A 17,564-nucleotide genomic window follows, 5' to 3' on the forward strand; every position below is an offset into this window, starting at 1 on the left:
TTCTCTTTTCCCTCTCATCCTACTTACAAAGTATGCAGCACAAACACACAAAAAAAGATTGTTAACTTGGAACCACACGAAGCATTTATTGTGCTTATTAAGAATTTACTGTGACTGGTTAAGTCGAGCAACAAATATCAACATAAGTCACAGTAGGATGTGGAAACAGATTTGTATACAAAGCTTTCCTTCGTAATGGTATTGATTTTCATGGGATTTTACCTGCAACTCTCCTGTCATTATAATGATAAATCACAAAAACAAAAACAGGGTGGCCACTTACTTCAATATTATAGAAGGCATTGGAATTTCAAAAAACTGCTCACAGATGGGCACAAAGGGCAAGAGGCCAGTGTAGAATAGGCCAAGAATGAGCAGAACACGTTGTAGACTGAAGAGAATGGGGATATCTGAATTCTACAAAACACACATGTATAATATTACACATTATTTCACAACTACTTAACAAGACAGGCCTAGCAGGTAATCCTTAAAATTTCAGTAGGATATATATTAAAGCTTAATGCAAGTATTCTCCAGTTACAAACAAGAGTCTCGCAAACCTTCATACATATGAATGGCAGGCCCATGGTATACTGAAGTTACCCAGGACACTGGGTCCCTTTCTTCTGGCAAACATGGCCTAGAGATGCCTATGCATGAAGCATTCCCCAAGCCCACTACATGCCCTTCTTACTTCATGCAGGGTGGACTGCAGGTGCCCAAGCTAAGGTCCAATTTAGCAAACATTATTTAGTACTCATATGGAAGTTAAGGTTCTCTAGGCCAGCCCACAAAAGCTTATACCACAAAGTAACTGAAATACTGTATAATTACCATAAAAACGAACAATTAAGTAGTAATGACCAGCATGCTAATAAAGCCATGGTATTCACTGTTGGTTACCAATAAAAGCTACTGAGTGAATTAGAATAAACTATATGACTGAATTACAAAGCATTTTGACAACTTATTTTACAATGTTGTCAAGAGGCCAGAAATAAAAAAGTACAGGGTAATTAGTTGGTTGGGTGTATTAGGCAAAATAAGCCAAGACACTGTTATTCCCAGTCTCTGAAAATGTTTGGGGGGCACTGTTGCTTATGATTGTTGCTAAAAATTGTGATGTTTGAAAATGACTGATTAGCGATCTGGGCTTTTTAGTAAGGATTTCCCCAAACCTGAGGCTTCTAGCTCTTTGTAATAGAGCTGGGACTGACGAGCTGGGGCTAGGTCTGCTTTCTCTCATTCTCTCTCTCTCCATGTACTGCAGGGGACAACCCCCAACCAAATCATCATATCCTGTTTGTCCTACATTGTATGTGTATCATACTCAACTCAGAAAAGGCCTAAACAGAATTCTAAGACTCCTGGATTTTCATATTAGCTTTTCTATACAAGGAGGCCTTACCAAAATTGTAATCTTTAGTATTTTAGTACTTTTACTTGAGATGGGGAGGTGGGGGCCCCACTGGGTTGTATCCTATTTTGTACACCCAAACACTTAACACACTTTTTTCTGACCAGAAACTATTCAGTTGGTAGAATGCCTTTTCAACTTTTACAGGGCATAGGGGGAGAAGGAAGAGACACTTAGGGTACAAAGCTTAAATCAGGATTCCCTTTCAGTTCTAACTAAACAGGAAATTTCTAATTAAAACAAACATCTAATGGACGCATATGGGAAAAAAAAGCAGGGCCTATGGTCTCCCTCAGTTTTGAACAGAAGAATGCTGTTATTAAATATTCATTTGTGATGTCAAGAATTCTGAGATGAGCTTAAAGATGTATGGCCCAAACCTAAGGCCTCCACCATTAAGCAAAACTGTCTGCGCTACCCACTGCTTCTACCCAATGCTATGTCTTTTTTTTAATATAAGTATCAGAACAACAACTGCTCTGGAACTACTAGAAAAAAAATAACCACTGTAATCTTTCGTAGGCACAGTAACAAAAGAAGTGAATAATTCTGGTTTTTGGAGGGAGCTTACCTCTTTGTGACACTTTTCTACTATTTCATATTTGGCATTGCCCCACACTGTCAAGTGTTCTCGTTTGTACTGAGTTATCAACTCTGAAACCTGCATTTGAAAAATCAAAGCCTCACGTACTTGTCCAATTCCATTCACACTATTTTCATTTAAAAAAAAAGATTACATCCCCACCCAACTCTTATTTCAGAGTATGTGAATGATTTAATATTAAACTATCTGAAACACCAAATGATACAACCTGAAATTCTCTCACAAACTAAAAATTATCTACATTTCTCATTTTTCTAATTAATTAAAGACTAAATATAAATTCCTGCCTACATAGTTGTAAAATGCAGAAACTAGTTTAAAGTGGCATAATTCAATTACTTAAATGGCAAATGGCCAGGCCTTTAGCGTTAAAGGTCATCTAAAGACAGGCTCTCCCATTAAAGGGCTTTAAAACAATGATGACTCTCTAAGAAATCACTTACCCTAGTTTCATTTGTGTTGTAAAGTCTGATGCAACATAGACAGAGGAAGTAATAAAGTTCACAATAAAAAAGATACCTTCTTAATCAGCAGATTGTTATTGACTTTGATATCAATGTTCACTGGAGTGTGAGGAAAGGCCTCAAAAACTTCCTTCAGTAATGGAATGCGCTTGTCTTCTCCCTCACTTTGGCTTCCTGAAAAAAATAGGCATTATGCCATATGAAACGATGTCGTGTAGTCCTACAGATGAGAGGGAAGTAATCCTGCTCAATTCAAAGGAATCAAGCACTATACTTGCATCTAGTTGGTAAAATCGTGTCCATTATCTTGCTACTTGGAAAAAGGCAGAGGCTTCTCTAAAATATCTTTATCACCACCAAAAATGGTGGTCATCAATTGTTTCTTAAGTTATTGAGGCTAAATGTTCAGATAAGGTGAAAAGATACTCCAGGTTGTTTGCTGAGGAATCAACCTAGGGTTGTACTCTTCAAAGAAAAAAAATATTTCATGAAAAACTGGAAGCATCTTCTACCTGATACTTGTGTGGGAGGGATACTCTAAGTAGTATTTCCATTTACTTTCCCATAGACTTTCAGTCCTGTCATTTACCCAACCACTACGAGCCGGGTCAGTCATATTCCCTTTCCTGTCTGTACAGCTCCTTTTAATCTATCATCCCAAATCCTAAAGCAAATGAAAATGTTAATTTTTTTCTGTTACAGATTTACAAAGTCCACTAATTAGTGTTTTTAAAAGAGAAGCAGCAGGTGAATGAGAAAATATTCATCTCTATTTTGAGGTACCTGGAAAGAAATTATGCATAATCTAACTTAATAATAGCTAATATTTATGTAGTACTTACTATGTGCTAAGGGCTCTAAAATTGCTATCTCATTTGATCCTCACAAAAGCCTTGGGAGGTAGGTGCTTTTATTATCCCCATTTTACAGATGAGGAAACTAAGGCAAACACAGATTAATGACTTCCCCAGGGTCACATAGCTAATAAATGGATTTGAATTCAAGTCTTCCTGACTTCAGATGCAGAACTTTAACCACTGTACCACTTAGCTGTCTTCAACCTAAATTTTCAGTTGATAACCCCTAGACATAAATAATATAAAATGAGAATGATAACCCAACATAATTCCTACAGGATGTGAATAATGGTCACTAGAACCTTAAGTAAGGTGGAATCCAGGATAGCCATTAGAAAGGGGGAAAAATGTGAATTAGACAAAGATAACAAGCAAGAATGGCTGGCGGATTAATAAAATAAATGTTTAAAACTGTTTTTACATGTAATTGGGGAAAATAAAACACTAAATCGTTTTTAAAAAAAAAGAAAAAGTTGTGTTCAAATTAGGTAGATGTTAAATTAAAAGCTGTCTAGGCTAGCAGAAAATCTAGGAGAGTTAAGCAAGGGAGGTGGATACACAAGGAACTCGATGACCAACTTAAAGAGTTTTAAAAGACACACTGAGAACACGAAAGCTGGGACAGATCAGAATGGTGTCAGACAGAACACAAAAGCTGATGAGGAAATTGTGATTTGTTTTTGTTTTGTTTTTTGTTTGGTAAAGAGATATAAAGAAGGGACAGGACTGGCACTAGGGATTTGACGGGGAGGGGGAAGGGGGAAGGAGGATGAATAATGAATGAGGAAGGAAAAGATCAGTGCTACTCAACTTATTTTAATTTTTTTCAGGCAAAGCAGAATGGTCCTTGAACTAGAAATGATACAACTACAACAAAGATGGCTTACAGGGAGTTGAAATCGATTGAGAGGATTTTCAGGGTCCTTGCTATAGTTACAGGCCAAATAAGCTAGTATAGGATACAGACAGAAAGGAGGCAAGCTGGCCTAGATGACTTCTGGTCACTACTCAGATGGACCTATATCCTAGGGTGCTGGAAAAACTAGGAAACCTTTTCCCTGGCTGGACCCCATGCCTGGAATGCTCTCCCTCTTTATCTTCATCTCCTAGGCTCCCTGGCTTTCTTCATGTTTCAGCTAAAGTCCTATCTTCTGAAAGAAGCCTTTCCCAGTCCTCCTTAATCTTAGTACTACCCCTATTTCACCTAGCCTGTATATTTATCTTGTTTGTACAATGTAGATCTTATTGAGGCAGCTAGGTGACACAGTAGATAGAATACCAGGCCTAGAGCCAAGAAGACTCATCTTTTCCTGAGTTGAAATCTAGCCTCAGACACTTACTAGCTGTGTGACCCTGGGCAAGTCACTTAACCCTATTTGCCTCAGTTTCTTCATCTGTAAAATGATCTGGAAAAGGAAAAAAACTCCAAATGGAGTCATGAAGCATCAGACATGAATGAAAAGGACCAAACAACAACTTTTTGTATATGCCCAGATACTTACCCATTATCTCGCCTTTCATGGGGAGATGGTAGCACAATGGATAGAGTACCAGGCATGGAGTCGGGAAGATTCAACAACAGACTGAACAACCACAAATCAGACTGGAGGGAAGCCTCTAAGATGGAGTGCCCCAATAACCTGCACTTGCCCTCTGCTATGTAACATTAGCTGACATTTAGATTGTGCTTTATGGTTAGCAGAGGGCCCTCAGCTCATCTGACCCTCACAATTTAGAAAGGCAGATAATACAGAGGTCCAGAAAGGATAGAAAATGCTTAGCAGGAATCTGTGAACTAACTCCAGGGGTCATACATAGCAGGAGATGGTAGCCAAAGCCCCACACCACATTTTAGCTCCACTGACAGTTTTGTAGGGCTAGTGGTTTGAATTATAAAAGGATTACCCTGGGGGCAGGATGGCAGGTTGGAGGGAGTGAAATATTTTCTGGAATTTCAAGTATCTGCAGCAAGCTTTCTATTTCTGAAGTCTTAGAGGGAAATTGTGTTTTATATCTTTTTACTATAGAATTCTATGGTAAAATTTGAAAACTTGAAATATTAATTTTAATTGAATTTTTATGGTTGAGTGCCTGCTGCACTTTAAATGGGAAAAATCTTAAATCTGAAGGAAAAACTAGCAACCAGGACAGTAGGTTAGGGAATTTGCCCAAGGTGGGACTTGCAGGGGGTAGGCACTGAAAAAAACTTTTAACTAATCTCTAGGAAAACATAAAATGAGCATACTTTAAAATTTAATTTGCTTTATTCATAGTTTCTCCACTTTCTTAAGTCTAGATGACCAAAAAACAATAAATCAGACACATTCTTAACCTACAGGCCAGTGACCAGCAACTGAGGAACAAGGGTGGGCCAAGATCACAGAATCAGCACTCAAGGCTCTGAACTAGGCCAGCAGCTCAAGAACACTCAGAGCAGATCCTAGACTGAACCCCAGGCCTAGGCCAATACCTAGGGATCTTCCTAGAGGCGCCAAAATTCTAAACTCAGTGCCTAGAGCTCTGAGCTAAGCCTACATAGAGATCAGAGATGTCAGAGATGATGCTGGATTCTGTTCCAGCATACAGCAGTTTAGAGTCTGGAGCACAGACTCAGCAACTAGAGCTCCTAGCATGAGGTTTCCCAGAGTAGTCCCTCAGTACATCAGTGTTCAATCTCTCAACCAGTCCCTCAACCTGGAAAGCAGCACAGGAGGTTGGGGTGGGCAGTGAGGGTCCTCCCAGAGGGGCTGAGATGGCAAACTTAGCTGAGTTCCCAGCTAAGCCAGCAACTCCAAGTTGACCAGACCAGATGACTGGATGAAAGACTATACAAAAAAGAAAGAACTCTTACAAGGCCCAGGGATGCCTAAGACATAAACCCTGAAAGGAAAATAATTCCAAAACATTTACAAGCAAAGCCTAAAAGAAAAACATGGTTTGCCTCCAAGATCAAATAAAATTCTTAGAAAAAAATGATGTTTTTCAAAAAAGAGTTGAAAAATGAGGAAAGAAACTAAGGGTACGGAGAAGAGCCTTGGAAAAAGAACAGCTTGGCACAAGAAGTATAAAACTTACTAGCCAAACACAGGAGACATATAGAGAAGAGAAATATAACTTTGGAACCTGAACATGTTCATCGCTATCTCATCGTGTCGGAGGATCTGCATAGTGCCATCCATGGAGGTGTGCTACAGAATGTGCCTTGCAGGGCTCAAAGAATGTGCTTCTGCTGTCTTGGGCACACAGGCCTTTAGCTAAGGCAGACACTACTGGGAGATGGAGACAAGAGAGCAACATTGGTGGACACTGGTTATCTGTAAAGGATTCCTGACCAGGAGGGAAAGTGCACACTACCATCATGGAGACACAGCCCTGCCTTCTGGTTTTTGTGTGGCAAATACTATGTTCTGACCTGCTTCCCATATATGTTAAATCGAGTAAGACTGCCTATGCTTATATGCTTATGGGATTATTTGGGGGATTTTGATTTTGAAATTTATATTTTACAATGCCCTCAAAGATGCTCCCATATGTACTACTATCCCCTACTTCACCCTTTTCTGAGGCTCTTGGGGCCCAGCCCATCTTTTCACCCAGCCCCCACTGCTGTGAATAAATGCAGGTGTCATGACCATCTGTCCTGTTAACTCTAACATGTGAGGGAGCTGGTGGCCCTGGGCTTTCTCAGATAAAAAACACATAGAACAGCACAGGTCTCACTAGATACAAATGATTTAGGATGGTTCAAGTGGGAAATGGAGGAAACTTGGATGAACCAAAGATCCCCACTTAGAGAATTCTCATTCCACAATGCAACCTTAAGGATGATAATAATTACCAAATGGCTTTTGTTTGGTGACCCCCAAAGGTCAAAAGCAAGGTATAAAATCTAAACATCTGAAGTTCAATTAAATAATCAAATTCATGTAGCTTTTCTTGAGCATGAATTATGTGGAATGAATGCACACTGTCAGGACTTGAGGGGTATCTATAGATGTATAATCCACTATCCATTTCCTCATGGAATTTATAATTTAGTCAGGGAGCAAGGATAAGACATAAACTCGAATAGAATACAGACTATATAAAAGAACCACAATGTAATATTAGATTTTAAGGGAGAGAGGGTTCACTTCTGTCTAGAAACCAAAAAATCATTTCATGAAAGCAAACATGATTTTAGGTCCTGGAAAAGACACAAACTTTATGCACTTTTCAGTAAATCCCTATTCTCAAGGAGTTTACATTAGAAAATAGAGGTATCTTGTTAATATGCAAGTGAACACATACAAAAAATAAAGAATATATTGCTGTTATTCAGTATTTCTTCTGTGACTACATTCACTAAAATAATTAAATCTGAAATGTTATGAAGTATTTGTCTATTATGGTTTTCCAATCATTTTTCTCTATTCTCAGGAATACTAGAACTCGGTATCTGCTAACATCATTCACTTTAAAAATAAACACATTTTTGTTGGGATGATGGGGGGAAGATGCAGCTCAAGAATCATCTTCAATATGAAGCCTTTCGTGATTTTTCCAACTGCTAATCCCCTCCCTTCCAAACTGCCTTATATTTAATTACTTTGTATATGAACTTATTTGTTCACTTTATATTTATTTTGTATATATTTTTATATGTACTCAGAGTCTCTTCCATTAGAATCTAAGCTCCTTATGAGTAGAAATTGTTTCATTCATGTATCTTCAGGGCCTCGCGCAAGTGTCCAGCACATGTTTCATATATATGTGATTGCTAACTGATTTTTTTTTTCACTAAGCAGTCTTCCAGTCTCAATTTAGTAGTCTCCCAAAGTGTGGGAAGAGAATGCATTGAATGGCCAACATGATACTCAGTTTATTTGACAATTAATGTTCTTCCTATAAGTTAACAAAATGTGGCATGTGGGCACAATAATCCCTAGGCAAACTTGGATAGAATGAATCAGCTTTCTCTGGGCTTAATTACTTCTAGATGAACTGGAAGTTTCACTCTGCAGAAGCAAGAGATCCCAGTCCAATAACTCAGTCAATACATGAGGCTCCACCCAAAGTCATTGACAGCTTATCTACATTACTAGAATCATTACTGAGCAAATATTTGTTTCTGTTTCTAGATACAAAAGAACACATTAATGACACAAGTGTTTAAGATGACAGTGTAAAATATTACCTTTTTGAAATGTTACCTCCAATTTGCCAAGGTAAGGTGGGAGTTCCTTTAAAAGATGAAGAGAATGTTAGCTTTAGGAAAAAGATTGGTCTAGTTTTTTCAAATAAGGTGCAAAGTAATTTAGGAAAATATAACAGATCTTTAATGATAAAGAATATTTATTTATACATAGCATCTCTCAGCAAAATTTCCCTAAAGATTATTTCTGTCTACCAATGAAAATGCCAAAGTAAACAACCTATCGTACTGATAGAAAATTATTAATGTAAGGACAGAAATTGTTAATACCAAATGCAATATTATTTGCCATTCACTTAAATGATTTGTAATGTCAGAATTTCAGTAATGTCCTCACATTCCTACTCTTAAGATATTTACTCTTGATTAGGTTGAGCTGAACCACACCTAGGGTAGTTTCCTTCCCCCACCCACCCCACCCCCATCCCCCAGGAGTTTAATTCATGGAGAGCCCAGCCTAAGCTGGATCTCAGCTTCTAAATGTCCTTGCCCCCTCTGTTGGGATTCATGGTATGAAGGGCAAAACAGCCAGAATGCAGTGGCTTTCCTTGCCCATTTTGCTAAGGGCCACTGGAGTCTCATGACCAGACCTTGCTACCTCACCTATCTCCTCCCCCTCTCCTCTTAAAACTATAAAAACTTTTTCATGGGTCTTTTTGGTTGGGAAAATCCACTGGACATCCCCCAGGGAGGCAGGTTTGCTACCTTGTTATCTCAATTAAAGAGGCTTTTATTCCTCAACTCATGGCTTTGATTTATTTTAGGACTCGACAGTACTATTAAAAGTTGGTCTTTTTTTTTTACAGTTAAGAATTAAAATTATAGGAAGTTTCATCTGATTCTCACCTACTACAGGAAATTCCAAACAATTAGATAAAGAAGTCATAAATTTTATTTTAGAAGACACAGTAATTTTCATTAAATTATTTTTTAAACATTTTATTTTACAAATTTTGTTTTAGAGAACATGGTAATTTTCATTAAATTATTTCTTAAAAAGAAATCCACATTTGTTCACTGAACCTAGAATACATCAAGAAGGTGCTGGTTACATATTACTTCCTACTGCTATTTACAGACCTTTGTTTTGCCATGATCATTATCACCCGAGAACTTTCCCAACCTGTGAAGTTCACAAGGATCAGATTAAAACAACTATATTTTTGGATTCTTAATTCTAACATCTATCAACCTCTATGACATTCTCCTACACTCACTCCTCTGTGACTTTATCACTTGGCTTACAGACACATTTTCATTTTTGTTCCATTATTGCTCTTGGTGACTTAGCTATCTTCATAACAATCTGAACTTTCAGCTCCTTAACCTCAATTCCTATTTGCCCCTCTACTTTTATCACTCACTGAATTAGTGCCAAGCCCTGACCTTGCCATCACTAGAAATTACTCATCAAAAGCACTCATCCTCCATCTTCCAGCTGTCCTGAACAGCCTCTTCAAAGTCATCACAACCATCAGGCTCTGTGTTCTAGCCCTTCTCTGGCTTAATTTTCTCCTTTCATGGTCTTAGGATCTGAGATTTAGAGTTAAAAGAATCTCAGAGGTCATCTAGTATGATGCCCTCCAGAGGCAACCAAGGCCCAGAAAGATTAAATGACTTAGCCAAAGTCACCCAGGTAATGAACAGCAGGCTGAGGTCCCCAGACTCTAAATCCAGTGCTCTTTCACTGGACTATTCCCTCCCTGCCCCGCAAGGGTCAGCCATTTCAATGACATTCTCATCCCTCATTCTCTGCCCCATTAACCTTCCATTGTTTCTACTGCACAAATGTGGGGAGATATTTTATATTTGTTCAGAAAACCTTATTTATTAATATTGTTTGAACTTAGCTTGTTGCAGCTAGAAATTGGCTGATCTCAGATGTGCCCCTTCACAGGAAGCTGTGAAGACAGCAGGCAAGGCTTGGATCCCACCCAAGGAAGCTTGGGTTTGGGGGTTTCCCAAATTTAAATGTTCATGCTTACATCTCAATTGACCTTAATTTGAATGTTTATGCTTACCAATATACATCTCCCAGCCAGGAAACAGCTCTCTACAAAAGAGCTATTAAGGCTATCAAGTTAACAGGGGGTTCAAATGCTGGTATTTCCTTATGAAACCCTAACATAAAGCAAGCCCTGCTTAGACTGAGGAGGGAGCTTCTAGCTTTTCTCCTCTACCTCTACCAAATAACCAAATAAATTTCTTTCTAAAACTATTTCAGATTTTGGGATTCATTCTCATGACCAGCACCAGTTGCCTACTGTGAGTATACATATACCTATCTTCCTTCTCTACTACTCCTGAGCACTAGAGAGATGCCAGAGAAAAGCTTGAAAGTGTGCTGAGTATACTACACCCTAGATTTAAGCTTTCAAACCTTTAGGTGGGTGGGGCGGGGCTTCACTGCTACATGGCAATCTTACTATTCTTACTATCTTCCTCTCACATCACCCACAGCTGTGGTTTCCAAATCTTTTCTCTCAAGCCCCTTTTCAAATGATGACCACGGATTCTACTTCACAAAGAAGACTGAAGAGTTCCTCCAATATGAGCTTCTTCACCTTCCCTCTACCACACTTGCCTTTTCCCATGGTCTTCTCCTCTAGCCTGAGGATGAAGTGGCCCACCTCCTTACCAACCACCCATCCTATGCTCTATTGCCTTCTCGAGCTCTTTCTTAACCTACAAACATGATAAACTCTACACTGTCTAGTAAACAACAAATTTTTAAAAATCTCTTCCCTTGATCCAATTGTCCCTTCAAAGTATTTTCTGCTCTTTCACTTCCTCCTTCCCTGCCAAACTTCTAAAAAGCTTGATCTATATTCACTGCCTCCCTTTCCTAATTCACTCACTTCTGAATCCCCAGAAACCTAGCTTCCATCTCTACCCCACCATACTAAAACTACTCTCATCAAGATTTCCAATGAACTCTGAATTATCAAACCCAAAGACCTCCTCTCAGTTCTTATATTCCTTAACTTTTTTGTCACTTCCTGTTATTTACCAATTCTTCTTTCATGATACTGTTTTCTCTTGGCCTTTGTGATGCATCTCTCTCTTTGCTTCTCTGCTAACTCTAATCATTCCCACTGTTCCTCTTCCTAACACCCTAAGTGTGGGGGGGCATGCCTCCCCCTAAGACTATCTCCTTTGTCTTCTCTTTTCTCTCTTCACTTTCTTCCTTGGCAACCTACTACGAGAGTTTCAAATGTTACCCTTATGCAAAGAATTTCCACATCTATACCTTTAGCCTCAAACTCTCTTCTGAGCCCATTACCAGGATCTTCAGTTATCTACTGGAGACTCACACTTGCATATTTCACCAACACTCATTATATTTAAAACAAAACTTCCTAATGAAACTCACTGTCTTCATATTTTCCTATTTGTGTTAATAGTGTTAGGGAATTTCTCAGCCTGGATTCCTTGAGAGCTTAGGGAGAATTCACCTACCAGTGGATCTGTAAGACAGAAGGTCAAATAAAGACAGCAGCCAAACTGAATGAAAGGGAAATAAGTTAAATTAGCTTACTAAGGGAAGTCACTTATGGGTAGCAATATCAGCCTGCTAGGGTACAGGCTTGGCTTTTTCAGAACATGTAGCCAATCAGTAGCATTCTATGGCATTTGAATAAGACAGCCTGTCTCTATGGGAAAGATGATGTGGAAAGTCCCTAGTTTTATGCTGTCAAACATTTGGGACAACATTTGTGTGGTTGAGAACATCTAGAGTGTCTGTCAATAACAAGGCTTTATGTATTCAGCCTAAGTAGGAAGGAGGTAGTTGAGTCAGGTTTTGTTATTCAGTCTGCAGCAGAATGGGGATGGTGGTGAAGGGAGAGTAATTTAGTCAAGCAGCACATTCCCAGCATGAAGACACTTTTGATGTGGATCCCTAAGGACCTTGTGAGGCCGATCCTGAGCCTGAGGTCATCCTAGTCTCCTCCCCTTATCTTGAGTTACCATATAACTTCCATCCTGGACCATGGAATTCCTGGTTTCCTGATCCACCCTGGGTCATAAAATGTCTCCCTTATCTTGTGTCAATTGCTGTCCTTATCACATAAGACTTATCCTATCCCTTAATCTTCAACCCCCATAAGAAATCCTAAAATCATCCTACAGGCTGTATAGCTTTTTGTCTATATAAGTCTGGTTCCTTCCCTACCTCAGTGCCTTTGTGTAGCTCCTTGCTAAATCTCAGGCCCCCTGCTTTTGTGTCAATAAAGCTCCCAATGGCTATAGAGAAGGTCTAAGTGAATTCTTTCACATTTGATGAACCAGCTCTCCCAACTCTGACCTCATCACTTTTCCTCTACAGTGGTACCAGGGGTTATCTTGGTCACTCAAACCCAAAACTTCAGAATCTTTCTTCTTTGATTCTTCTTTCTCTTCAGTCCCTCCTACCCCAATCAGATGCTAAATCAGGTCAATTCTAACTTCACAATAGTTCTAACATCTGTCCCCTCCTCTCCACTCACAATGATTTCCTGACCTTCCCTACTGTGTGTGTGTAACATAATCCCTTTCCAACCTTTTCAACTTGACTCAGATGCTACCCCTTCTTCCCAGAAGTTCACCCTAATCCCTCTCTGTTTAGTTGGGGGTTTCCTCCCTCCTTAAATTCCTCCAGTCATTCAGTCTGGTGAAGGCCAAGCTACTTAATCACCTTCTAACATATGTTAATCATTCATCCCCAAACCCAAGAATACGTTCCCTGAGGCTACAGACCATCTTTAATTTGTATCTTCTGCACTTAGTAGGATTTCTCAGTTATAATAGGCACTTATTAAATGTTGGCTGAATTTAAGTGCTATATTCAAGGCATTTAGCCAGATGTGGAGAAATAAGGAGGATAAAGACAGTCAGCCTTTCAGGAGGAATCAGGAAAGCCTTTGCTGAGGAAGTGGCACCTAAGCTGAGTCCTGAAGGAAGACAGAGATTCTGAAATGCAAAGAGGAGAAAGGAAGGTACTGAGTGCAAGTGACATATGGCAGATGGCAACATAAAGACAAAGATGCTAGCAATGGCCTGTTAAGTTCCGGAAACAACTATTAGCCTGGTTTGGCAAGAAGTTAATGTATAAGTTTCTATTGGATAAAATGCTTACGCTCCAGGTGATATTTCCTCATTTTTTCACCATTCATTGCTTAATGGACTTCATTAATGCTAAAATCATGCCATCCCAAAGCATATGCTCAGAATGCATTTTTACTTACACAGTACTTCAGGTCAGAGATGTTCACATTTATTCCAGTTGACCTCTTCAGATTCCCATCGTGGGATACGACCACTTGTTCATCTTTTGTGATATGGCAGTCCAGTTCCAGCATATCAGTTCCCATATTAACTGCGCTAGAGCCAAAAACAAACCAAAAAAGTCATCTTGGAAACACCAAGAGTTTTAACAATCAATGGGAAGCATCTAAGTGGTCGTTTGCCTCAGATACAATATTAAGAATATTACGAGACTGAATTAAAATGGTGAAAAGTAGAAGTATTAAATACCTGTCTGATAATAATCAAATATCACTTCAATAGTCCATAAATTCTTTTAGCTATTTAGCTAAAAATTAATTTAATTGACAAATGAAGAACTTTTTAAATTCAAATTGATCGAACATTTATTATTCCTCTCTTCTTACTTCAGCAAAACAAAGAAAAAACTTTTGGTCTTTGTCCATGGTTAGCTTAAGTTTTACTGATGGAATACAGTATGAACACAAATAACTACATCCTAGGTTCCTCCCACTCCCCAGAGTTTGCCTTGTGGGGAAAGCCCAGCTCAAGCTGGACCTCAGCTTCTAGTGTCCTTGCCCCTCTCCATTGGGATTCATGGCATGAAGGGCAAAACAGTCAGGATGATGTGGCTTTCCTTGCCCAGATTGCCAAGGGCCACTGAGGTCTCATGATCAGGCCTTGCTACTTCATACTGCCTCTTCCCCTTCTCCTCCTAAAACTATAAAAACTTTTCCATGGGTCTTTTTGGTTGGGAAAATCCATTGGACATCCCCCAGGGTGGCAGTTTTGTTACCCTGTTATCTCAATTAAAGATGCTTTATTACTCAACTCATGATTTTGATTTATTTCCAGACTTGATACCCTTCAAGAAAATACTGGTAAATACCTCCACACAGGCAGCTAGGTGGCACAGTGGATAGAGCACTGGACTTAGAATCAGGAAGACTCATCTTCATGAGTTCAAATCTAGCCTCAGATAGCTACTAGCTGTGTGACCCTGGGAAAGTCAAATGACAAACCCTATTTGCCTCAGTTTCCTCATCTGTAAAATGAGCTGAAGGAAATGGACCAGTATTTTTCCCAAGAAAACCCCCAAAAGGGTCATTAAGAGTCAGATATGACTGAAACGACACAACAACAACAAAGTACTGCCACACAGACCATCATTTTAGGAGAGGCTTTCGACCATGCTCACTCCACTCATAGTTCAACCTACTCTGGACTTCTCTTGCCTTTCCAGCAGCCCTGCTTACCCTCTTCCCCCTCCCCTCCCCTTCTAGTTCCAATTTATGTTGTCTTCCCCCATTAGAATGTAAGCTTCTTGAGGGACTATCCTGTTTGCTTGTAGTTATACCTCTCTTTTTTTCTATATCTCCCTGTATTGGCAATTAAGGTGGGGCTTTTTTTTTTTTTTCTTTACTATTTTCTCTTTTAGAAATGCTAAAGTAATCAAATGCCTTTCATTAAGCCTTTCTAGGTACAAAGCCCCAGGCCCACACCCTTTTGCTAACTAGGTGCTAAACCCCAGGCTCACATCCTTTTGCTAACTAGGTGCCAAACCCCAGGCTTACACCCTTTCGCTGATTACGTGTGAATCCTTCAGGCATATAAGATCCAAGGCTGGCCTTTGACTTTTGGGGCTCTCAGTCACTGGAAGAGTGGAGTGTGACTATGGGAAAGCTGTTGTTAAGAGCTCCCCAGCTTTTCAACCCAGATGTTGATGCTTTCCTGGTAACTATGAATTATGATTTGGTCTGTTTATATTGTGTATGTTTGTAATTTGTTTGTATTTGCTCTGAAGTTCAGGGTGCTAGCTTTTCCTCCTGAACTGAGTTTATATATATGTGTTTGATTAAAGTAAGATTGTTAATCCCTTAACATTGCTTTCCTTAGTTAAGCAGATCAAAGAACCTGTGTTAGCAGACCTTCTATGTGCTGGTTGTTGTTGGTTTTACACAACCACAGTAGCTGGTAGCCGGATTGTTGCTACACTCCCACAACACATAGCATAGTGTCTCAAACAACAAAGGTAGGTATTCATTAAATATTCCAATGGCTCAATGAAGTCACTATTATGGGTATTCCCTCCACCAGTATGGACTGGAAATGCTTCACATTTTGTCCATTATTTTTTATAAATCTATGAAAATACACTGTGAATACTGTAGGCCCACCTCATGATTCTTTAATATTTTGTGGTTAGCAGTGTGACATTGGAGCAATTTCTATCCGATGAAAGCTAGGCTAGTTTTTCATTAAAAGTTAATAAAATCATCCTCAGAACTTAACTGGTCCAGGTGACTAAGCATGAACTGCTGTCATAGTTTCCAGGTCACCTCAGCACAGAAGACAATGTACCAGGAGCCAGAACCTCCTCTGAGGGTTGGCACAGCTTCTAACTAGCATATCACTACAGTAAATACCACAGAGAAACTGCCCAAACAAATCAATGCTGTATGCTTGGTGAATGCCTCTTCCAAGCCAAGGTGTAAACCTCCTTTCGGTAGCTGTTAAGTGACTCATTTTATTCCAGATTTGAACCTGAACCAACAGACTATCCTGAGCCAGGACTGACCTAAGATATTTAGGGTCATTTGGTAGAACTAGATTGGAATGATTTCATGGTTGAAAGTGGGGGAAGGGCAATGTGGAGGAAGGAGAACCTGGTAGGATACCCTGAAATAGGAGCCCATTTAACCTCTGGCTCTCTGGCCACTGTGCTGAGTAAAATTGCAACAAAGGCAGGTTGAGACAGTTTTCTCCAGGGTAAGATAACAGTGTATTAACAGTGTCTCATAAACAGTTCATAAAGTGGGTAACATTGGCCATCTTAGCTAAAAGGCCAGGGACCCCAAAGGGAGTAGAAAGTGTCCCTTTATTGGGACACAAAAAAGGAGTTCTGGGTGATTGGGAATGCCACAATTGGCTACAGCTAGAAAAGGGGGGTTTGGCCTTCAAGTGTGGATAATTCTGCCCTTCTCTTGCAATTAAGGAATGTTAATTCCTTAATTCCAGCTGCCTCTGGCAATCCTGGCTTAAAAAAACCAAAACCATCCCAGTCATGATTCCCCCATCCACCTCTGGTTTTTCCTTGGGAGCCTAGACCACCCCTAACTTAAACAGGGAAAAGATGGACAGGAGAGTTACCTCCCAACCCCAGCTGATTCTTTGTTGTTGTTATTGTCCTTCATTCTGGAAGATGGCCAATGAGGTCAGGAGGGTGATGTCTTGACTTGCAAGCGAATTGGATTTAAGTGAGGCAGGGCTGTGCAAAGTCATCAGCCTCACTCTCTCCAGAGTCACCTGAGTCCAGTGGCAAGACATAGGAGATGTCCCTGGACGCAATAGGAGACCTTGGCCTTTTTAAGCTAAGGTCTTTCCCAGGTCTCAGTTTGTCTGAGGCAACACCCATTAAGTGATTCAAGGCTAGGTAAAAACTGAGGCAAAAGATGGCCTAGTTTGCCTACTCAAAAGAATCAATCCAGGAGGGGATCCAATGAGGCTAGAAAGATAGACTGAGGCCAAGATGTGCTGCAATGAAGGCCCAGCTGAAGTTGGAGAACATGAATTCAACACAGTTGTGAAACTTGGTCAGGGTTTGCAAAGGATAGCAAGGTGCTAATTTCCTGATAAAGGAGGAAAAATAATCTGGGGATTAGTATGCAACAGCCAACACGATTTGTATTGAGCGTATTGAGTGTATTTTAAAGGTGGAAAAGCTGTTGAGCAATAGAGGTAAAGAGAGAGTCTGAAAGTGAAAACGAGGACAAAGGAATGC

At 39.7% G+C, this 17,564-nt stretch overlaps 1 protein-coding gene across 1 annotated transcript in view; it reads right to left on the minus strand.

The window, feature by feature from the left end:
* The window catches only part of GDPD1 (glycerophosphodiester phosphodiesterase domain containing 1), a 50,441-nt gene that overhangs the window by 9,838 nt on the left and 23,039 nt on the right, over nt 1-17,564 (minus strand). Inside the window, exons 3-7 of the mRNA XM_036757857.1 lie at nt 13,765-13,900; nt 8,522-8,567; nt 2,544-2,662; nt 1,992-2,081; nt 284-417 (exon numbers count right to left, since the gene is read on the minus strand). Of these exons, the coding sequence (XP_036613752.1) occupies nt 284-417; nt 1,992-2,081; nt 2,544-2,662; nt 8,522-8,567; nt 13,765-13,900 (525 nt within the window). The remainder of the gene's footprint in view (nt 1-283; nt 418-1,991; nt 2,082-2,543; nt 2,663-8,521; nt 8,568-13,764; nt 13,901-17,564) is intronic.

This window comes from Trichosurus vulpecula, chromosome 4 (genome assembly GCF_011100635.1).
Source record: "Trichosurus vulpecula isolate mTriVul1 chromosome 4, mTriVul1.pri, whole genome shotgun sequence".
Classification (NCBI taxonomy): domain Eukaryota; kingdom Metazoa; phylum Chordata; class Mammalia; order Diprotodontia; family Phalangeridae; genus Trichosurus; species Trichosurus vulpecula.